The 24256-nt window shown below is 37.9% G+C and overlaps 1 protein-coding gene across 8 annotated transcripts in view; it reads left to right on the top strand.

Moving 5' to 3' along the window:
• The window catches only part of CACNB2 (calcium voltage-gated channel auxiliary subunit beta 2), a 254156-nt gene that overhangs the window by 58947 nt on the left and 170953 nt on the right, over nt 1–24256 (top strand). For 2 of the 8 annotated variants that reach the window (XM_064634775.1, XM_064634813.1), the window contains exon 1: nt 8412–9059. The exons of 5 other annotated variants lie outside the window; for them this stretch is intronic. In XM_064634775.1, coding sequence (XP_064490845.1) covers nt 9012–9059 — 48 coding nt within the window. In that variant the 5' untranslated portion in view covers nt 8412–9011. Of the gene's footprint in view, nt 1–8407; nt 9060–24256 lie in introns of those variants that run through there. One more of the 8 variants, XM_064634765.1, reaches the window with a different exon arrangement.

Raw genomic sequence — 24256 nt, forward strand, 5'->3', positions numbered from 1 at the left:
CAAAGTTATATATATATATGGTGATTTCCCACACATATAGGCACAATATAGTATTGTAGCAGAGCATGTAATGTTTGTTTATAATTTCACATGATTTTGTAATTATCAGGAGTTTGGGTATCTCTTATTTTATCCGTCTTCTAGTAGTCACCAAGCCTGCAGAAGCAAAGTATCCTTGAAATTTCCAGTACAGGAATTAAATTGACTAACAGGTGGAGAAACTGATGATGTGATGACAGAGAGAACCATCTGCTGGATGAAAGGAAGAATCACAGAATTACATAAAGCTTTGTTCCCATAAGAAATCTCATCTAAAAAGCAATGGGAAAGGTTATCATACATCTTGGTCAAAATAGGGCCAAGAGAGAATAAGAAACTACAATAAGAAACTGAAACTAACAGTAAGAAGTAGCATGGACATCTTCTTAATGTTTCATAACAGTCATATTATCAAATTCAATGCAGCAAATTATTTAACTTTTGGAACTTGTTTAATACATTCCTAAAGTACAGGAATGAGTAGGCATAAGAGCAGAACAAAAAGGAGGGGGTGGTGCAGACTGTCTTTAATGAGAAAGAAACAAGTCCTTGACTTTTGAGCTGGGGACTAGGGAGAGGTGCTGATAATGTCTGAGATGGCGCGAGAGATGACCTTCACATTGAAGGAGAAAACAAAGATGACTGGATGTAGAAGCTGCCAAAAGTGCATTGCTAATGAATTTCTGATAACATCTGTATATGTAAGATATGACCTGAACTGATGGCAGAACATATCTGAACATTAGAGTTCTCAGGTGGAAACAGTAGGATTGTAGACAAATTGGAGGAAAGAAGAGAGGATACCACATAGAAACATGGTGTGTTCAAATACCTGTGTGACAGGAAAACCTGAAAAGCAGGCTGCCAATACAGAGGGTGATGGATACAAGTAGAGGATCACAAGGAAAGAAGTTGAAATACAGTTGATGTTTTTGGATAACAAGAGGCAGAGTGAACTGCAGACATAAAGAACTTCTGCTGGCACGAAGACAACATGTGTCTGTGAGCAGAACTCCCTTTAAAGAAGACTAGATGTCTTGGATAGCAGATCACATAAAATATCCTGCATCAGAGCAGTGGTCCTAGCACAGTAGTCGGTCTCTAACTGTAGTTAAAAATTATACTAGTTGAAGAGGGTAGCAGAGAGCCTGTCAGATCTTTGAGGTCCCTCGTTTTCCTTGTTTTTTCACAGGGTATATCCCTCACTACTTGCAGTTGTGTCAGTTTATGTACCTGCTGTCCTTGAATTCGTCCTCTCTTCTCCAGTAGTGTCTATGGTACTGCCAGTGGCAGCAAATACCAAAATTTCATGTCTAGTGTTGTAAGAAATATTTTATTTGTTTGATTTTATTTTACTTGTTTGAAACTGATCTCCTAGAAAGTTTAAACTATGACTTGCTGGTTGCAATTCTCTGACGTAAATCTGTGTGAGAAAAATTGCAGCTGTAACTTGGATGATACCTTAGCAGATTCGTATAAATCAAGGTTAGTGATAATTTAAGGCAAATTGTTTATGATCTGTCTTTGAAGAGCTTTAAACATCAAAAAATGAGCTTGAAAAAATTTGCAGTTTGGATTACCTCTCTAGATTAATAGGCAAAGTAGGGTTTACATACATTGCTTCTTTTCAGGATCAGCTATTATAACAATGAGGAACTGTTTTACTTAAAGATAATTTTTAAATTATTTAAGCTATTTTTGCTCAGCAATTATGTGTGCATAGAAATTGTAAGCAAGATCTAAATATTGCTGATTAATTAATACATTTGAACCAACAAAAATAACATAGTGATAGATAAAAAAATCAAAATATTTCAGGTTAAAAGCATTTTGCTCCTTTCCAGTCTCTTTAGAAAAAACTGAGTGCAACTTCATTAGCTTTATAAGATTAAAAAAAAAAATTAAAAAATTGAGCAATACAGCTCTGAGGTAGAGGCAGCCAGCATGAAGAGATATTAATGAACGTGAAGACTCTTTAACACCAATATTTTTTTCCAGAGAAAGGTGAGCAGAGAAGAAGCATTTATAACATTAATAGAAAGTCAACAACATTCATTTCTGGTAGAACAGAGAAAGGTGGGAGCCATACTTTGCAAAAGCTCATTGTCAATGATTAAATCAGCAAACTGTTACTTAAAAATGTAATCTGAATGCAGAATTCTTGAGCTAGTATTGCATATTTTTTATATTACATTCATTTTTTTCCCGGACAACAGAGATCATGTATGGATGATACAGTAGACTTATTCTTTTGGAATACCACTAAAAAGGCATCTGACTGAAGAATATTGTGGTCTTTCAAGCAGTGGAAGAGTTAGACATCAAAAAAAGTAGGTTCTTTAAAAGCCTTGTGAGGAATCAAGTGCAGCACATGATCAGTAAAATGTCATGTGGAGAAAGATGACACTCCTTGAGAGAAGTCACATTCTTAAGGTTATTTCCAGCAGTTTCTAAGAGCCAGAGTTTTCATACTTTGTGTGTGTGTGTGTGTGTGTGTGTGTGTGTGTGTGTGTGTGTGTGTGTAATTTATTGCATAATACATAGGAAATGCTTTGTAAAAGTTGGACTTTTGAGAATCTCATATAGGTTTTTTACCTGTAACTTCATAAGCAGAATGTGTTTTTTGGTTTGGTTTTGATTTTTAAGGGGCGCGGACTGCATCACTTTCTGTACAATTCAGAAAACTGAGGGATTCAGAAACAACTTATTCTGCCAAAAAGTCTGAGACATATTTGTTATAATTTCTCTGTCACCATAGACCCCTCATACAGTTTTGCATGGGTGCTTTAAATGCTTTATTTGTGGATAACTGAGTGGCTTAAAATATCTCAAATCAGTTTCTCTGAAGTCCTTCCCATTAAATATTAATGCATAAATTAGTCTGTTTAGCAACTGACCAATATGCCAAAAACCTTTAGCTAAAAATAATACATTATTTCATAAACACTGGCTCAGGTAAACTATTAAGAAGTGAGCCTGAAAAGCTTTAGAAGGATTACAATTAGAAGCAAATTAAACATTCTGATGCAAATTTAGGAATCCATTCACGTACTTAGAATGAAGTTATGATGCAACCTAAATGTATGTGTAAATTTTTAGGGGGAGAGGCCTTTCTGAGGGACAGTGATTTACACTGAATATCCATAAAACAAAGTTGATGTGCCAGAAAAGTAGCTTTTGATGATCTTCCAAGAGTCATGATGATTTGGGAGGGTTTTTAAGGACTGGAAGAAAGCAAATATAACCACGGTCTCCATGAAGGCTGAGAAGAAAAAGAAGAATCTAGAGAGCGACAGGCTGGTAACCTTTACCTCGATCCCGGTGAAAGCGCTGGAGCAAGTCCTTTTGGAAACCGTTATTAAACATATGAAGGACAAATAGGTGACTGGGACCAGTCAGCATACATTTACAAAGGGCAAATCGGGCTTGACCAGCTTGACAGTCTTTTACAATGAGGCTTAGAAGACAAGGGTAGAAGAATGGATGCTGTTTATCCTTCCTCTGGTGAAGTTTTCCAAGCTGTTTCCCAGGACATCCTCATAGGCAAAATGATGGACTAAATAAGTGGTTGGTGAAGTGACTTGTCCAAACTGCCAGACTCAAAGGGTTGTGTTTAGCAGTGTGAAGTGCAGCCCATACTGGAGTCCAGTCACTAGTTTTGTGCCCCAGAGGTGGTCCTGGAGCCAATATAGTAACCTCTTCATTAATAGTCTGGGTGATTGAGTGGAGAGTACTCTCAGCAAGTTTGCAGGTGCTACAAAACTGGGAGAAGTGGGTGATACGTCAGAGCATTGTGCTGCCTTCCAGATGGACCTCAACAGGCTGAAGAAAAGGTCTGATGGAAACCTCATGAAGTTCAACAAAGGGAAATGCACAGTTGTCCACCCAGAAAAAAATAACCCTGTGCACTAGTATAAACTGGGGCTGATCATCTAAAAGCAGCTTTGTAGAAAAGGCAATGGGATCCTGGTGGACTCCAAGTGAACACAAGCCAGCAACATGTCCTTACTGCAAAGCCCAAGAGGCTTCTAGGCTGTATTAGGAAGAGTACTGCCAGCAAGTCAAGGAGATGATCTTTCTCTGCTCAGCACTTGTGAGACACATCTGGAGTGCTTCATCCAGTTCTGGGTTCCCTTGGATGAGAGAGACATGGACATTCTAGAGTGACACCAGCCAAGAGCCACAAAATACAGGCAATTCCAATTAAACATAAGATAAAGCTTTTTTTCTGCAGGGGTGGTCTCACACTTTTAACAGGTTGCCCAGAGAGGTTATGAAGCCTCCATCCTTGCAGATAACTTGAAACTCCCTTGGATATGGCCCTGAGCAACCTGTTCTTGCTGAACCTGCTCTGACCAGGGTGTTGGACCCATGATCTCCAGTAGTGACTTCCTACTTCAACCATTTTGTGATTCTGTGGATAAACTGAAATAATAATTTAAAGAACTTATCTGTAATGGATTCTGAAGGTAGCATAGCATGCACAATCATTTTTTCTGTGACTTCTTATAAGGTGTTTTTTGAGGGGAGGTTTTATTCTATGGTTTGTGTTTTTTTCATCCAGAAGAAGATTTCAGCATAGTTTTTTCCTGTCATTACTCTCATTTGGAATGGATGCAATGCCGTTTGAGGTAGCTGAGGCAGCTGTTCCTTGAGCTTGCTGGCATTAAACACTTCAGATCCATCTCATTAGCTCTGGGCAGTCACTTGATCAGATTATGGACGATCTGGCCACGAGCTTTGGGTGACTGTGAGATGGCAGAGGCTTTACCCAGAGAGTGCTGGTTAGCTGAGGAAGCCAATCAAAGTAAACGACAACAGTTCTCTGACAGCTTCTTTTTCTTTTCCCACTCTTCAGTTTATATAACCTGTGAGATGAAGCACTTAAGGAGAATACAAATAACTGTATCCCTCATTTACCCTCTAAAGGTTCATTCCTATTCAATTTTTCATGCCAACCCATTCATTTAATTTCAGATAGGAACTTTTGTCCTTTCTTCTGTGCTGTTTCAGTATTGGAAAAGCTGCATCTAAATATTTGAAAATTAGCCTCACCTATTACTTCTGAAGTTTCTCCTTATTTATTGTACCTGTCGGTATTTGTGTCAATGTTTCTTCCTGCTTCCCAAGTGTCTCTACGAGTGTTCTGAATGTTTTCTATGTATCTGATAAGCTCCTTTTTTGAAGATGCTATTGTTTTGCCCTGTGTGCAAAAACAAAATCAATCACTGAGTACATTAACCTTGATATTGTCTTAATGATAATGGCTAACTAAAAGGTCATTTCAAAAATACATCACAAGAAAAACAAGATTTGTATATTTATTTTTCTTTTTCAATGTTAGAGCATGGAAAAAATACCTTTCACTGGCTTGGTGGTTTTCTGTCTTTTAGTGAGGTTTTCAGATTTTTAGTTATTCTTGTGTTAGATACCTTGTTACACCTTCAATTTAAGGCAACATGGAAGTTTTTTTTATTAGAGTGACAATGGTAAGGGGAGTTTTGGTTGCAATTTTGCTGAGAATCATTAGACTCTTGCAGTTTGCCTTAAGACTAAGCTTACCCAAAAAGTACAGGGAAGATAGTGATAAAATTTGCTAATACAATAGTCATCATTGTTTCTCTAAATGCAATGAACACTGCTAGACATCATACATTTTGTAATGAGAATGTGGAAGACCAAAAAAAAAAAAAAGATAAGATACTTCACGGCACAGTGTGTGTGCTGAAGAAAATTTAACATAAAATGTACATGGTCTGATTCTGTATTCACTGCATTGTCCTATGGGAACTATGGAAAAGTCATATTTGCTGAACATAAAATTTTACTGGATTTCAACTATAATGGAGTTTGACTTGGATATATTTGTGTTCCTTCTATCCCCAAAATAGTCATCCCTCCCTCATCCCTCCATAAAAAGCGACTGGGACTCACAATGAAAAAAAAATTCTTTGGTAATTGTTTGACGTAGGTCATGACAAAGTATTTTAGTAGTTTGGGAGTAGGAAGGGAGAGAGAAATCAAAGTAATTTTCCTGTCTATGTTGAAAGGAAAGATTTTATGGTTAAATTATGAGATCTTTGGTTGTGAGAGTAGTTGTAGACTAATTTGAGCAAGAGTTCTTGTACTGTTTTTTTAAGAGATGGCCGTGGTTGCTATGGGTCTTCTTGATGAGTTTCAGGAATAATCAAAAACATAGATGCATTTATCTTCTTTAGAAGCAATTGAAACTTCTAATATTAATTGACACTTTTCATATTGTTTGCCTTACGAGTGCAACACTTACGTGAAGCCAATATTATTGATGATTTCCAAACAAAATTCACAAATCTTTAAAGAAGTTGAATGTATAACATATAGCTGAAGCATGGCTTTTATATTTCTGTTTATGTATGGATCTTCCAAAAGAGTAAAAAGTAGTCATTATAAGGAGAGAATTGAGAACTGATTGTTATGTATATATGTAAGGAACTGCTGTATTATTCTGTCTAGCTGTATCTAATGTATTATTCTATCATTAGCTGTTTTAAAAAATGATACTTTTTTATGGTAATATTCACTATGTCCTGACTTCACAATGCTTTTTTCTTCCTGCTAGTTGTCATTATTGGTATTATTAATGGTTTTATTAGAGTAACTCTAAACAGTCCTGATTAGTGAGATTAATGGTCTGCATTGTTTATTGATCTGGTATACTGCTTTTGGACTGTGAAAGTGTTACAAGGACACTTCCTTTTGTGTCACCGTGAAGTACCAACTTCTGTTCTTCTGCTAATAAATCAATACCTATCTGACTGTGTGTTAAGAGGTAAAATAAAGATAACTTAGATTTAGGTGTATAGATTAGGTCCTTATATCCACAATTTCCTGTTTTTAATTTTATTAGTCTTATTATATTTTTTTAAGATGCTGAGAGGATCTGCAGATCCAGCTGGGATGAGTTATCAGCAATACATCTTCACTAACAGTTGTGGCTTTACACCAAAACTACATTTGACTTAGAAAGACCAGTCAACCCATTGGTGTCTGTAGGAGCCGCTAGTTGTTAGATAGAGTGGAATAAAAACTACCAAAAAACTCCCACCACAAACAAAACCCCAAACCAGTCAAGCTAGTGATATTTGAATGACTAAATAGGCATTTTATTCCCCAAAGACACATAGATGCTTAGCACCACTGCTTTTAATTTTTTTAAGAGGGATGTTGCACATGAAAAAAAAAAAGCATACTTGAAATTGGCAGGAGTTAGGTGCATGAAGTGAGTTTGAGTTGCCACACTTTGGGCCTGTAAATGTTAACTCTCTTAGTTGCATGATTTTGTCACAGTCAGAGGGCTTCTGATTTCTATGGGCCAAACCTCATTATCTTCCACTGGAATAAAACTCTTCTCACCATTCAACTGGTTTGATTATCTGATAACATTTTGACCACACACAGATAACTTACATTCTTTGGAGTCCTCTCTTTCAAGCTTGGAACCCAAGCCAGCCTCTGAGGAGTACCATCTTCTTTTTCTTTACCTTTTTGAAAAGATTTAACCTTTTCATTAGTCATGATCACACAGTTTACATAAAAACAAGATAAAGATATCTTGTATAATCTCTAATTTTTTCATTGCAGCTTTTAATAATATCATGATATAATTATAGCTAAAATTATTATTATGTAACAAATATTAATATATTAAATATTATTTTAGTAATAATAGCTGTTATTGTACTAAAAATATTTTCAGCATACTACATATTCTAGTTTTTAGCAAAATGCTGGTAATGAAAGAGTTAAGTACACCTCAATGTTAAAAAAGTGCCTCATATATTTATCTGACCATAGATATGCGATACTGGAGACATTTGCGACTGTTAGACCACTGCTATAAAGTAGTGAAGGACTTAATTTTAAGATATAATGTAGCTGTTAAGCCCTTTCAATATTGGAATACTCAGTCTCTCCCAAAAGAAAAGTGATGAACTGTGATCATAAACAGGTTAATTTAATCTGACCTGATTTCAGAAGTGTACCCTTATTACTTTAAGGGTAATAATTTTTCATTATATTTGTCTTTTCAAAATCATTATCTATAAGTCTCAATTATCCAAGTATTTAATTAGTTCTCTCAGTGTTTTTGGTAAAAAGAAAAAAAAAGGTTGAAGTGTATATTCTGAGTTTTAAGGTTCTCTCAAGTTCTTTTTGTAAACAGTATCAGCAGAGGAGACTGTGCCTCTGATGCAAGTCAGGTAGCAAGGCCACTCAGCAGTCCTGCCTACAGTTCATGTGAAACACGTATCGCCAGACAAAGCATCTGCCTATTTGGAGGGTGGTTCTGTAGTCCTGTGAATCCAGAGTGAATTAAAGTCACTCCATCATTTTTTCAGGCTGTTGGGAAGGGTTAATTAACAAATCAGATATGCCTAAGACCAGAGGTAACACTGAAGCAAGGATGCTCTTGCTGGTTTGTGCATTGGGAAGAAAGCTGTAATAGCAGCAGCAGCAGCAATAACAACAGCAGCAGCGACAGCAGCAGCAGCAAGAGACCTTCGGAAAGCCGGGGTTGCAGTGGTCTGGGATATAAAGATCCTGTTATGTCTCTGTCTCTCCCAACTTCAGAATGGTTGATACAAACCTTACGCCACGTGTAGTAAAGGATGCATACGAATATGGAATTTGCTTTGTAATAACTGGATGCTGAGGAAATAAAGACGTGCCTCTGGGTTTTTGTTGTTGGGGTTTTTTTTCTGCCTTTCTTTTTAAATCATCGGAAACAGAAGAGATTGATTTACTCAGAGAGAATAAGTTTCGTCTGTCTTCGACGTAATTTAAAACATCTTGGGAGCTGAAGGGTGACTGTTTTATTACCTGTTCCCTTGCACTTGGGGCTGAAAAGTGAGGAGAGATGGACAGTGTCTCAGACGAGACAGGAATGACTGAAGCTTGGTGAAAGCATACCCTGATTGTTGTCTGCTGTCCTCTTCATGCAGTGCTGTGGGTTGGTGCACCGACGGCGAGTACGGGTTTCCTATGTAAGTTTTGATTCGTGTAAGAATGATGCTAACTTCTATGTTCAACTCCTAATATATTAGATGGTATGGTATGGCTGAGGCAGGTATTTTAATGTATAGCTGAGTGACTGACCAGAGTGCTAACTACATGTGAAGTAAGTTTTTACAGCCCAAAGACACAAGGATCTTTTTAACAGGTATGAGTCTCTTGTCATCTATTTTCTTCTAACTTGTTCATATTCTTAAGAATATATCTTATTTTAAAATAAACCTGTAGTGTTAAAAGACTGGAATTCTGACCATTCTGACTTCTTTTTCTAAGCTATTTATTTATTCTTGCTAGTAGCTCTATGTAAGTAGAGTCATTAGAAAAGGACATCTATTTATCTGTGTAAGATAAATGAAAATAAAGTTATAAGCAATTAGGGTCTGGGCACAAAAATTATTTGAAAGACCCTGAGGAACATAAAAATAATCTTATGAGATAGTTCTTTTGAAAAAGAGCAGTAGTACAGTGGCAGAAGTATTGCCTGCTGGTTTGCACAGTGTATTTGCTTTCCAGAACAGAGTACTTCAATACTCTGGTGTGGTATGACTGCTCTGTCTTGCAAAATGGCTGTCTCCAACAAATTCCACAAGGAAGGCCAGCACCAAAGCTCAAGTATTAGTAATGAAAAAGATTGACTATTAGTTGAAATATGTCTGAACTATACTCAGCTGATATGCTAATCTCCTGAGTAATTAATTTGTGTTTTAACACTCAGTTTCTATTCTGCTGTTCAGTTGTCAGAGAGACATGATGAGAAGCAGGAGGTTGCAATGATCAGGCTAAGATGCAAATTGAAATTTCTGAGTATTAGCAACAAGCAGCTTGTAGCTTGTTGCAGAAGGAAAGAGCAAAAGCATCAGGAGAAATAATTCTGTTGTCAGAAATGCTGTGTGTTTCTCTGTGCCGTAGAAAGATCTTTTAGACAGTGCTTAAAAATCGATCACAGAACAAGCAAGGTCATAAATAGGTGCAATCTAGGTCAAAGTTTGTGTAGGGGATTGATGAAGAGAATAAAATTATTAAAAAGAAAACACATCTCTTCATAACATATTGCAGAGATATAACCAATTGTAAATGTAAGTGTGGTCATAGTTGTTTTGTACAGCTAATTTGACTTTTGATGTATTTTGTTCTGACTGGTGCAATAGTTGATACTGTTCTGTAAGAAGCAGGCAGAAGTATGGAGCATCAGACAAGATCAAGGTAAGAACTAAAATAGTACAGCTTTTTGTATAAACAAGGCAAAAAACAGTGCATAGTTACTTTTAGCCATCAATTCAATATAAAAGCAAAACTCAGACATCGCTTATACAGATACTTATTTGACATTATAGCTATTCCCACTATTATGCAGAAGTTGAAATACAAATACATTTTATGTATTTATTAATTGTTAGCTCCCTCAAGCCAGTGGAGTTTAGGGCATTTGAAAATACTGACCTCTTGAGATGCATCACCTTTCATTTCTCCTTGTTATTGTAGCACCAGCCATTGTGAATAATATTATCTAGGCAGAATAAAATATTTGCCTGTTTCACAACCTGGAAGTGTCAGAACACTCATTTGTGAATGACCATGACATCTACTCAGCTTTAGTCTCAGATTAAACCCCATGAATGCCATCATTTTTTTGATGTTTACGGGCAATGGAGAGAAAGATGCTTAGTGAATATTAAGGTTTGTACCTTATTTTGTGATACTTTTTGTGTAAATGGTATTGTGCCATGCTGATGGATCTTGTGGTATTCTGAAGACCCCACTAAATGTTTATAAAAAGGAGGGTTGCTCCGTCTTAGTTAGGACAAGTGAAATGAAGTTTGCCCTTGATCTTTTTGATCCAGTCCCTCTTACGTGAAAGACGACCGTGTTCTTAAATAACTTAATTACAATAAAAATTCTCACTGTTGTTTGAATCCTTGATTATCCAAACCCACTATTATTAAATTTTTTTGGTGTTCCCCATGGCATTGGGCTAATTGAGGTTGTACTGCGTGATTCTTTTGGGACGAAAGCACTGAAATTAAAGTGAGCCAAGATATGACCCTTTTTATTAACGTCTGAGTCACTGGGGAAAAACATTAGACTTTTATTCTGGGTTACTAGTGTACAGTTCTGAAATTGCTTATGAATTTGTAGTGGTGAATGATCCACCTTAGAACTTTGGGGTGTTTTTTCATTTTTTGGGGAGTTTAAGATTCTGTACTTTATGTAACCAAAAACATATGACCAAATCTAACTGACTGTTGTTTGCTTCCAAAACAGCTCATTCTGGTCCAGGTCCTAAAAATTCTGGTCCAGGTGCAGATCTTCGGCATAATCAATCCCTTTGATGATCTTTTGGGTCAGGAATAGATCATTACCCTTAGTTACACAGGCTCACATTGTTTCTTTGGAGGTGCAGCATTGTTGGTAAAGAAGATGGTTGTATTCATACATTGCTCCTTTCTGTGATCGCTTGCATGTTAGACTGTCATGCACAGAGATTAGTCCTGCATCTGTGTGCAGGGATAAAATTGAAGGCCTGGATGGGTTGTATCTATCTTTACTTTCTCTCCAGGCTTTGTGGCTGTTGAGTGATGTGCAGATGACACAATGGTAACAAAATGAAATTTGGCTCAGGAGTTCTCTCCGGGCTTTTCTCTCATTAACTCTTCCTTCATCATGGCACCATGTAATGCCTGCATTAAGTCCTGACTCTTTCTCGTCCTGTTCTGCAGTTTCTCTGGGTTGGTGGGTAATCAGGGTGATGGGAGGCTGAAGTGTCATTTAATGCAATATGTTTAATATGGTTGGAATAATCTGCAGCTTCTAATGGTAGGATGTGCCATATGAATGTTATGACTGCATACTAATACTCAGTTCCAGAAATAATGATTCTCATATTGGACATTTTCATGGCAAAGCTGGAGATAAGTCCAAATAACTTCTTCACCTTATTCCACTAGTCATGTGTGTGAGATGGGGTCATGCCATTTGTCAGACAGGGTCTATTTGGGGTAGTATTGAGGACCAGCTGTGTGGAGTCCTTCCAGTGAACAATCTCATCTCTTTCTGGAAGTGGAGTTTAAAATTAATTGTATGTTGGCCAGAAATGTTCTCACAACTCTTCCTGTCTGCACGATACAGAACATCTAAAAACACTGGAGCCTGAAGACTGACCAGTTTATTTCACTTTCAAACTTTAGTCCAGTCTATCCATCTGTTGGTCCAACTTTCAAGAGAAGTTGTAGTCTGATGGAGGTCACTCAGAAATCTTACACTGTCTCTAGGTCTCTGCTGTTTTCCCTGGATGTGTCTGGAAATGAAGGCTGTTTGAACACAGAGTTCAAGATAATTCCAGAGTCTGCACGTTTCTGAACAGAGCAATTCTGTCAACCTCTTTGCTTGACTGTATGTGCTGCCTTCTCTTACTGCTGAGAGTGATCTCATTTGCAATGATGCAACTTTCCAGCCAAACCGGAAAAATTGTTTTTATGGCAACATAATAAGAGTTGATTCTGAACTTTTTATCCATGGCAAGTGAAATCAAGGAGGAGAGTCCATATTGTTTCTTGAAAGACTCTACAAGTCAGTGAACATGGAAGTAACAAAATACACATCTGGAAGTCATCTACCGGAGCACACAGACAGGTAAATTTAAGCACCTTGAGCATGTTAGTGTACTGCAGAGCTTCCTGGCTTCTCAGGGTGCAGGTGTGTTTGCAGAGTACTTGTTTATTGCCATTCTTACAGGAGAAGAGTAAGAGGCTACATCCTCCATGGATGTAGCCATGGAGGGCCAACAAATGCTAATCTGGATGGGCAAGCCATAGGCTGGAATCCGTTGTACTTTTAATAACAGCTTAAAATCTTTAGTTGTCTGGATTTCACAACATTGTATATAATAGTGGTTTGTTTGAAAAATATTAATTTGTTTGAAAACTCATGTTGTTGACCTTTTGAATTTTTGTGTGCTTTTTTGTTTTGGTTTGGGTTTTTTCTAGAATTATCAAATGACTTTTTTGCTTAGCTGGATGGACTATTCAGAATAAGATTGAGCCAATGTTTTAAATATTTTCCTTAGCTTTAGAACTAATTTGATAAAACCTGGAGATGACGTCTGAAAGGCAAATATTCATTACTCTGGCTCTCATCCTTAACAAAGGACTACTGTAATTTGCCATGAAAAAAAGGGGGGTAAAACTCTTTAAAATGCATTTCAAAACAATATAAACTTTATTTAAATATAAGTAGCGAAATTTATTGTATGGCTTGTACCGTGTATTTTAGTTTAACGTAATTAAGGTCCTTGGTGTCATTTTTGTTTCAAGATGCTTCTTGTCTAATGGTGGGGACTGTAATTGGAGAGCTTTCTGCCTGCAGCAGTGAGCAGAATCCAGACGGTAGGCTTTTTGTGCCTGTGTCTGGAGGATATTTCAGACCTCCTGAGGAAATGTTCTCTTTTTGGTGGTGTTAGATTTGGACTAGAGCTTTTTTTTTCTGTTCCTTTTGAGACTGTAATCTTTTCCATCTATCACGTAATCATGTTCCTCACCAGACCATTCTTTATCATAGCAGATGCTGTCCTTTCCCTTGTTCCTTTTGCTCTCTACCTCCCTTTCTCTTCTTCATTGCTGATTTATAGTTTTGGTTTCTTTCCAGATATAGCTACTTTTTTTACTCTTCTCCACCATGCTTCTCTGGTTTTGACCTGCGGAATTCTTGCTTCACATTTCTAAATTTCTTTTCCTTCTGTTGACATTAGCCTCAGCCTTGTATTTTCCCTTCCTAGGACTGCACCTGAAGGGCTATTTCTATGATCCCTAACAGTCCTGTGCTGTTAAACCTAGTCTGGCATGTATCCCTCTTTTTTCCATTGCTGCTGTCATCAGTTTTAGTGGGAGTTTGAGCTGTTCACAAGTAAAAGTTGCAGGCTAAGGCAGCCATGGATGAACTGATGTTATCAGGATTTACCTCTGTGATTCTCTTTGTATATTGTAGGCAGAAAAGCACATGCTGAGAAGGAGGAAAGGAAGTATAGAGAAGTTGTGGTTTACTGATGATGAGATTTAGAGCAGTTCTTTTAGCGTAAACCTGTTATATTTATAACTTAAAGGAATTGGCTGGAAAAGGAAAAATAGTCCTTTAACCTTTTTTAGTGACTGGACTGCCCTCAATATTGGGTGCCTCAGTATTATGGAGCAACACATAATCTATGGATTTGGAGCATATTTTCTGTATTTAAAATATTTTTGGAAGTTCTTTTGCATTTTTTTCTATACCCTAATTTTCTAATATTTCTCTTTGGTAGTGTAGAAAGAAGATAGTAAGTGAATAAAGTGGAATAAACTGATGTGGCAATATTTAAGGGGAAAGTGATCTGAAGCAAGACTCAGTTATTGTATACCAGTCAAACTAGGACTGCTAAACTTTGCACTGATGAAATGAAAAGAAATAAATTCCCTTTACCTGCATTTACTCTGCTACAATTGTCTAATAACTTGTTATTCATTATACTGGGGAGTAGTACTGAAGCTAAACTCTTTAGATTACAACTCCAGTCTTTTCACATGAAAATTCACACATTTGCTCCTATTGTTTTTCCTGTCCCATAATTAAGTAGTCATAATTTCTCTTTTGGACTCTGTGGCTCCATTTAAATGATTGCTTTCCATTTTATAGCACAGAGTTTGGACTACAAAGCCTCTGTTTAAAGAAAATACATTTTCTTGTCTCCCTTCTTTAAATTCTTTCTTCTTGCTGCATTCCCTAGGTACAGCCTTTGAATTTAATTAACTAGCAAAAGGGGCTTCTTTTGGAAAAAAAAAAATCTTACATTTAGGAGAATTAAATGGAACATTTATAGCTCATTTTGCATCTTGAAGTAAAAAATATATATAACAATATGGCTGGTGGGTAAAATATTGCAGGCAATATCTGCAGTAAGGGTCTGCTGACTTTGCTTTTTTATTCTATACATAATGTAGCTATTTGAGTAATATATTTAAAAAGCTAAAATTTCAAGACAGGAGTAATATCACAATTTTAATTTTATACTGAAGTAAAGAGTTATAGAACCCCATTTTAATTACTTTCCTCTATTCTCATCTGTTAAGGCTGAAATCCTATTTCTTCTGGTAATCCTATCACTATTTCACTAATTGCTTAACTGGGGCATTATTTTGTTATTCCCTTCTAATTTGGATATATTAAATTAGTGACATTATTTGCATTGTTACTAGCAAGAAAAGCTCAAACTGGTGAAATCAACCTTCTTCACTTTTAAACTCCTCTTCCTCCCCCACCTTGACTTTATTTTATACATATTATTTTAATATTACAGTTTTCTGAAGCGCTGTTTAAATAAGGTGTTTTTAGAAAGGCTTTGTGTTTTCTGAAACCTGTGGTATATTACTGAAAATAAGTTGCAAATTTGCAACAAGTTATACATTTAGACCACTGTACGCTCTATGATTAGGCTATTGGAGTTAATAAGTGGGAATCAGGACTTATAACCTTTGTCTCCGGACCCACCAGTGATTCATCCCATGGCTGTGAACAAATCATATGGAAAGAGGCCTGGGGCACTTCCTTTCCACAAAACTGACTCTTTGATGGAAGGAGAATCCTGCTGCACAAGTATGTGTGCAGAAATATAATATTTTGTATGAAACCTGAAGAGTATTTGTTGAAACTAAACACTTAAAATTAGTTTGAGATTGCTACAAGTAAAATGTAACCCATTTTCATATTTCATGTCTTTTCAGCTCACAGTCTTTTTATCCTCTGCCTTTTCTCCCACTTCATACACAGTGAACTTTGTCATTCTTAGTTGGTAAAAATGTTTTTCTCCTTTGTTCTTAGGCTTTTATTGGTTTGATTGTTTTGTTCTTTTGTGACTGTATGTCTTCCTTTTCAGTACTTACTTTTTCCTTCTGCTCTTCTTGGATATAATGTCTTTGAGTATAGTACTTACTGACTTCAGTGGTAGAGGAAAAATTTAAGTACTCCTGGTAATTTTAATACATTTTCTGATGAATTGGCATTCCATAACAATTTTATGAGACTGTGAAGTCATGATAAATTAACTGGCTGTCTTACAATACTAATTGAGTCTCCTGAATTCTCAAAGGAAGATTGCAATGTTTAATGTCTTTCCTACTATCTTTATACTAAAGTGGCAAAATTAGTAACTTACTGACAGGGAAATGATAGAAAATAAAAGAATACTTTTATATTTGAATGGAAAAGATAGATTCGGTGAAGTGCTGAACATAGCAAAAGTCCTTCACTGAGCAGAATCTCTTCTGGTAAAAGTCTTGCAATGGTCTGGTGTGATTAAACACCCCCTTCCAGCAGGAACATTGAAAGAATACTGAAAAATTTTCCGAGCAAAGCCCTGACAGAATTAAATCTATCCAGAGATGTCAAGGGCATCAACAAAAGCTTCTATAGGTATATTGGTGATAAAAGGAAAACAAAGAAAAATGTAGTACCTTTGAAGACAGAAACAGGATACCTGGGTACCTGGGACATGGAGAAGACTGAGGTACTCAAAAACTTTTTTGCTTCAGTCTTCACTGACAAATGCTTCAGCCACACCACCCAAGTTACAGAAGGCAAAGGCAGAGACTGAGAATGTAGAACTACCTGCTGTAGGAGGTCATGTTTGAGACCATCTAAGGAACCTGAAGATGCACAAGTCCATGGGACCTGATGAAATGCATCTGTGGGTCCTGAGGCAACTGGCAGATGAAGTGGCTAAGCCACTATCCATCATACGTGAGAAGTCATGGTAGTCAAGTGAAGTTCTCACTGACTTGAAAAGGGGAAACATAATCCCATATGCTATGGAATATGGAGAATAAGGAGGTGATTGGTAACAGTCAACATGGCTTTACTAAGGGAAAATCATGCCTGACAGATTTGGTGGCCTTCTACATCTGGGCTACAGCATTGGTGGATGAGGGAAGAGAAACTGACATCATTTACCTGGGCTTGTGCAAAGCATTTGACTCTGCCCTGCACAGCATCCTGGTCTCTAAACTGAGGAGACATGGATCTGACAGATGGACCACTCGGTGAATAAGGAATTGGCTGGATGGTCACACTCAAAGGGTTGTGGCCAATGGCTCGATGTCGTTGTTGGGACAGTTTAACATCTTTGTCAGCAATATGGACAGTGGGATAAAGTGCACTGTCAGCAAGTTGGCTGACGTTAACAAGTTGTGTGGTGCAGTTGACATACTGGAGGGCAGAGATGCCATGCATAAGGACTTTGTCCTACTTGAGAGGTGTGCTTTTGCCAACCTCAAGAATTGCAATAAGACCAAGTACAAGGTCTTGCATCTGGGTCAGGGCAATCCCAAGCACAGGTACAGACTGGGCAGAGAGTATTCTGAGTGGACTGAGAGCCATAGACCCGAGGAGAAAGACTTAGGGGTGTTGGTGGATGAGAAACTCAACATGACTAGGCAATGTGTGCTTGCAGTCCAGAAATTCAGCTGTATCCTGAGCTGCATCAAAAGAAGTGTGGCCAGCAGGTTGACGGAGGTGATTCTCCCCTTCTACTCTGCTCCCCTGAGACCCTGCCTGGAGCACTGCATTCAGCTCTGGGGCTCCCAACATAAGAAGGACATGAACTTGCTGGAGTGAGTCCAAAGGAGGGCCATGAACACGATCAGAGGCATAGAACACCTCTCCTATGAAGACAGGCTGGCAGAGTTGTGATTGTTCAGTCTGGAAAAGAGTAGGCTCTGGGCAAACCTTACAGCACCTTCCAGTCCCTGAAGGGGGCCTGCAAGAAAGCCGGACAGGGACTTTTTCCACTGGCCTGTGGTGATAGGACAAGGAAGAATGGTTTTAAACTCAAAGAGGGCAGATGTTACAAAGAAATTCTTCACTATATGAATGATGAGACACCAGAGCAGGTTGCTTAGAGAAGTTTGGGCTGCCCCGTCCCTGGAAGTGTTCAACACAAGGTTGGATGGGGATTTGAGCAACTTGTTCCAGTGAAGGGTGTTCCTGCTTATGGCAGGGGCTTTGGAACTGAATGATCTTTAAGGTCCCTTCCAACCCAGACCATTCTATGGTTCTGTAAAAAGTAAGCTGTTGGTTAGTGAGTGAACGAAGCATCGGTTTGATTTATACCTCAGAGAGCAGTTTCACTTGTAGAGCTCTTTTATTTGTCATTTCCAGTCACATCAACTTTAACATTATTCATGGCTGCAGATATGCCCTGAACCATCTAGATTGTAAACGTTAATAGTTTTGATGCTTATAACATTGTAATTTCTTTTCAGTTCAACCAAGCATGCACTACTGTAAGAAACAGATTATTTGTAGGGCTGTGGTACCAGGTGGCAGGACCTTTATACTGAGTGTGCTGTGTTAATGGTGTATGTCTATTCTTTACTTAAAAACAGCCAGTCATCAGGAATGAGTAGTGTTTACACACTCCTCCTCTAGATGGAACCACTCTGCTACTTCACTTGGATGAAATACTATTAGTTTAACAGCTGAAGAAACTGTTGCAGCATGTATTTGCAGTCATGATCTATGTTAACGTGCACAAGCGTAACTAGGAGCATACTGTGTGGCATTAGAGCATAATGCAAAACAAGGAATGTTCTTTAGGTTTGTGTTCCTTCTGGAAACAATTTGAAGGTAGCATTTGCAAGCTTTGATCTGTTATAAAGCAATGAAAATTATTATCTTTATGGGAATAGTGACCTATTTATTCTACATCTGGCAAAATGCTTCATCTTATCCCTCATCTCTGTAAAGTCTTTTTCAGAGCTTATAACCAGACTGCTAGCAATAACACTCACCATCTTCACATTTTATAGTCTTTTCTGTTTATGAGTTTGCACACAGAACTCGCTCAACTATACCAGGCATTGACGCATCTATTTTCAGCAGAAACATCTTGCTTCATTTGTTGCTCTTCTATTTCCATTTGTTACTTCTAGAAACTATCCCAGGTAAATTAGCTTTCTTTTTCTTTGCTAACATTTTTCCCATATTTTCTGATCACTTGGATTTTTTCAGTAAGTTGTGAATACAACTTTTCTAAGGTTTCTCTGTTTTTATCTGACTTAAAAATACTCTGTTTTACTCATTTTTCCAGTTGTGAATGTGAGCTACATGTATTAGAAAATGTACTCTTTGCTGGTTTTATTGAATTAATTTGTAAGCCACAGATATTAATTAAACTGGATTTTTTGCTATTTCTAAAAGCATCACTTATGTGCAAGACTTGTCTCACTGCAGGCCATGCAAAAGATTCAGAAGATAGACTAGTTTGTTTAACTATGTGCCTACTCAGAATCTAACAGAGCAAAAAGTTGTCCAAAAGAGAAGAAAGAAAAATATTGTAATACAGTTAATCTAATGGGGTTTAGTCTTCATTTTCTCCCAGAATATTGAAAGTGTGCTGAAATAGCATGGTTCTGCACAAAACAAGCATTTGTAAATAAATATAAGATGCTGGTTCTTGGCCCCCAGCAGCTAAGGAAAGACAGGCTTAGTCAGGCAATTATTTTAAGACTGTGTCCATTGTTTGATGCTATCCTATCTGCCTTGTGAGCAGAAGGAGACATGGCAATGGATTGTTACTCATTTTGTAGAATCTTTGTTACCACATAATAATACTGAAATACCAAGTGATGAAGCATTGTTACTAGGCTATAGATATTAAAAAACAAAAATACTGTTCAGCAGTTATGTTGTATGTAACAGCCCAATAAAGCTATCACAATCCCAGATATAGAGGCAAAAACTGGACTGATTAATTGAACACGCAAGTGCTATTTAAGGGTCTCAGGGGCTTACCTGCTAATGAGGAGGCAGGGTTATTCCAAACAGAGGTTTCCACAGTCTATCAGCATTTCTAGTAACAGGGGTGATACAAGGAGAAAAATAATTTTACCTTTCTCGGACACAGTATTTACATTTGGGGGAAAAAGGTTCGATATTTCCAGTAAGCAGTTACATTCCGGGAAGGGTGATCAGCTTTACCCAAAAGAAGGATTTACACAGGGAGGGAGAAAACAATGGGGTATCTGATAGCATCATGCAAAGTCTCTCTACATCCTGCTGGGGGAGATCAGGACAAAGGATCTTGTCTGGTCTTTTAAATGGTGGTTTTTTCCCCAGCCTCTGTGGCCCAAGGCTTCCTGTTTAATCCTAGCAGTTTTTTTTCTGCTGGTATTCGAATTTTGGACTGCAACAGTTGTAATTCCCACACCTTGAATTTTCCAGCTTTTGGTAAAACATACTTTAGATATGCCAAGGCTCATTTTTGTGAAGGTTGCCTATAGATTACAATACATACCTTAGGAGAAGACAACAGTTGCAACAAGTCACTAAAGGGCAGCAGAATGAAAGAAATGTTATCCTGACTGAGGCAAAGAAGGGTTCATTAAACCAGGAAAGCACATGAAATGATACCTTGTCTAAGAAGGAAATATTTACGTCTCCGAGGAAACAAAACAGGATTTATTTTTAGAGGAAAAATGACCACAGAGTTTTGTAAATCAGGAAGAAATAAATTAAGTCTCAGTGTCAAACATTAAGGGGGGATTCAATGATCAGGTTAATTATAAAATGCTAAGTGCTTCACCAGAAAGAGATACTCAATGAGGGTTGCAACCTGAGGATTAAGAAAAGATGGAAAGATGGAAAATGCAATAGAAACAGATTGTGCAAAGGAAGAGATTCAGCTTCTTTACTTTTGTCTTAATAAAAAAATTTAACTGTTGACTGCTTTGGAAGTTGAAAGAAAATCTCCTTTTTTTTTTTTTTTTTTAATCTTAAACTGGCTTCTGTCAAAGGTTGGAAAGCTCCTGGGTAATAACATGCCTCATCCAAGCCTGTTGGAAGTCAAACTTCCCAACATATTCAATTCATATTTTAAGAAATATTCTGTTTGTCCAATGCATCTGCCAGGGTGGCCAAAGGTAATAAGGTTTGCCTTAGAAAAGGATGTCCCAGGATTGCATAAGTCTGTGTGTCCTAGTCACCAGAGGGAATCAAGACAGCAATTTTTCAACTGGTCTCCAGTGAGGTTGCCAAAAAATGTTTTAAAACTGTTTCCCTTTTTATGATCTATGGTGTTACACCTTCACATCCACATGCAGTAGGATTTCTTAAAAATTAAAATATTAAAAAACAAAGAAATAAACAAAACCCCACCAAAATCAAGAAAGCTTCTTAGGAGAGCTGGAAGATTGCACAGCAAATCTCTCCTGGTCTGAATGTGGTGACCTGGCTCAGCCTTGCCATTGCTGAGCTCCTGCCAGCTGCAGACACAGGACTTCCTGTGTAGGACCCTTCCTCCAGGTGTGCATTTGAAAATGGGGTGTTTGGGCCAAATATTCTCCTTTTATTCTATACTTATATTTGAAATTGCTTTGGATTCAAAGAGATAAGACATCATGTCATCATGTTTTTTGCTAATACTTCTACTTACAGTTAAGGAGTTGACCCCCGTCATAGTTACATTTCTAAGCTGGATAAAGTGGTCCTTGTAACTTTTGAAGAAAAATGCCAAAGTACAGTAGACTGAAATAAACCTCGGACATCAATTGAAATAAATTTTTCTTGAAAGAAATAAATAAAAAGGAGACAGAACAGAGAAGATAAAAACTGTTTCCAGAAATAGTGATATTTACCTGTGGTACAGGCTGCAATCGCAGAGGTGATCTCTGCAGTCACTCACGTCTGGATTCAAAGGAAATCTCTCTGCCTTCTTGTGCAAAGCTTGCTCACAGTACCAGTTGTTATTGCAAGGCTGTGTTGCAGGAATGCTGAACAAAAAGGATTTCTGTACCCCTTGAGAAATGGCATGATTACAGGCAGAAAAAAATCTTTGTTTTCTTAGATACTGTAAAAATACAGAAGGAATAGTGTAGCTGGTTTGCATTAGGGAAGTCATATATGTTCTAGACAAAAATACATTTATTCAGATAACATGGATGGTAGACGAGACAGAAAAAACAGTTTATGACTACTGCAGTAAAAAAAAAAGAGTTGTTCAAGAAGAGTTCAACCAGCTGGAAATCAAAATTTTGTAAAACTGCCAAAGTCAGTGAGACCCAAAGCAATTTTCTGATTCAATGATGGTCACATGTTCATGTGCCTGTGTGTTTTCTTTAATTTCTGTACTTTCATGCTGTTAAATTTAAAGCATGCTAAAAAGGACAAATTAGACAAATAAAACTTGCAGTTATGGTAATTTCTTTGGAGCTTGTATTCTTTTTTTGTGTATGTGACAAGTTTCTGGGGTGCTCTTCAAATACAGAGGTGTGTGAATCACAAATCGAAAGTAACTTCTCTGTCACTTTGTCATAAAAAATGTGGATTTCTGACCTAAGAGGTGGAAAAGTAATTTTTTTTTTTTTTTAAAGAAATTATTACTATCTGGTTCCCTGATTCAATTTAGCAAATTACATTTACAGGTCTAAATATACAAATTTATTTTGCTTAGAGAAATTGGAAGTGTTCAAGGTTGGGTTGGATGAGGCCCTGAGCAACCTAATCTAGCGAATGGCATCCCTGCCCATGGTATGGGGCTTGGAACTGGAGGATTTTTTAGTTCCCTTACAACTCCAACCATTCTATGATTCTCTTAATATAAGTGACTAAATTACTGAGATAAATACAGAACTCTTACCATGATTTCAGCAGGTTAACTTTCTCAGTTGGAACTTCAGAGATTCCTCAGTGTACTTCTCGTACTGAGTAGGTACAATGTGGTATCTCTATTGCAACACTACAGACCAGTTTGTCCAAGCTGCAGGGCTGACCAGCAACAGTGAATGTTACAACCCAGGAAAAATTATAAGAAATTCCTTCTTTCAGGACTTGCATTTCCCAGTAAGAACTGGGATGAGAAAATATGATGTGTCACTCACAACTCAGAAAGGTTTTGCCCAAGTCAAGCAAATGAGATAAATTTAAGGCCTATTTGATGAACTTGCAATGGTATCTTGCCGAAACTAGATGCAAACTCCAGGAAGCTGGAAAAGGTATGGCCAGGACCATTCTCAGCCATCAAGACTGCTTGTCCTGGTTCGGTTTCAACTTGTTGAGGCAGGATGTCAGCGCCAGCCCAGCACCAAGAGGGATACATGAGCTGCTGCTGCACAAGGTAAACCTGCCTCCAAACACTCTAAAGTCTCGGAGATCAGTGGGAATATCTGGCTTCACATATTTTGTCGAAGTGAAGTTTCGAAACTTTGCCAATGGTTGCACCTTGCTGTGAAGGAGGACAGAGTAGGGATCTCAGGAGAGGCCATTGCCACTGCAGCCATTGCAGCCACTGCCTGCCTCCTGCCTGCCTCCTGCCTGCCTCCTGCCTGCAGAGCACCACAACCTGGCAGCACCAGGGTGGGAAATGGCTGTCCCTCTGCAGGAGGAGGAGGAGGAGGAGGAGGAGCTGGAGCAATGCTGGCTCTTCATCAGCTTAAATTGAAGGTGTATTGCAGCCCCAGTGTTACATGTTGTGAATCATGTTGAGATAAAGATATTTGTGTTAGGTTATGGGCTTTATGAGAATCTCTTTCCCTCTCATTTTTAATTTGCATGAGCCCTTCTAGGTTTGCAGACTGGTCTGTCCCACTGGATGTTCTCTTAGCTCAGGAGGCCACTCTCTGGCACTACTGATAGGACACTCCTGTTAACAGGCAGCATAAATTGCTGCACGTCATTCTGTCACATGCTGGTCGCTTTTATCCAGCAGTGCCCAAGATGTGCTCCTGAGTTTGTTCTGTGCTGGAACATTTAATTTGGTACATGAAAGATGATGTAATTCATGGCCTTTTTCCAGTACAATACTCTTGATTATATTGGATCGTGTTGGGCAACCTAAGAGGATAATCTGTGTATATAATACATAAATATTACCTGGACAAGCTGAACTTTATTTAATTACCTTTTCTTTGTCCCCTGTTCTGCCTTTTCACCCCAGTCTTGTTGACTAACTACAAAGGTACTATAAGCCAGAGCCAAGTGTTTTCCCTTGATCTGTCCTGGGCTGGCTGCTCACACCACTCTTACTGTCTTCCCTGCACGTCGATGCTGTAACACGAGAAGCAGAGATACAGGTCCATCATATCACTTTGTGTATAGCAAATATAAATAGACATGAGAAAGGCGAGAAAAAAAAGGCTGTATAAGCCAGTATCTT

This window comes from Pseudopipra pipra, chromosome 1 (genome assembly GCF_036250125.1).
Source record: "Pseudopipra pipra isolate bDixPip1 chromosome 1, bDixPip1.hap1, whole genome shotgun sequence".
Lineage (NCBI taxonomy): Eukaryota > Metazoa > Chordata > Aves > Passeriformes > Pipridae > Pseudopipra > Pseudopipra pipra.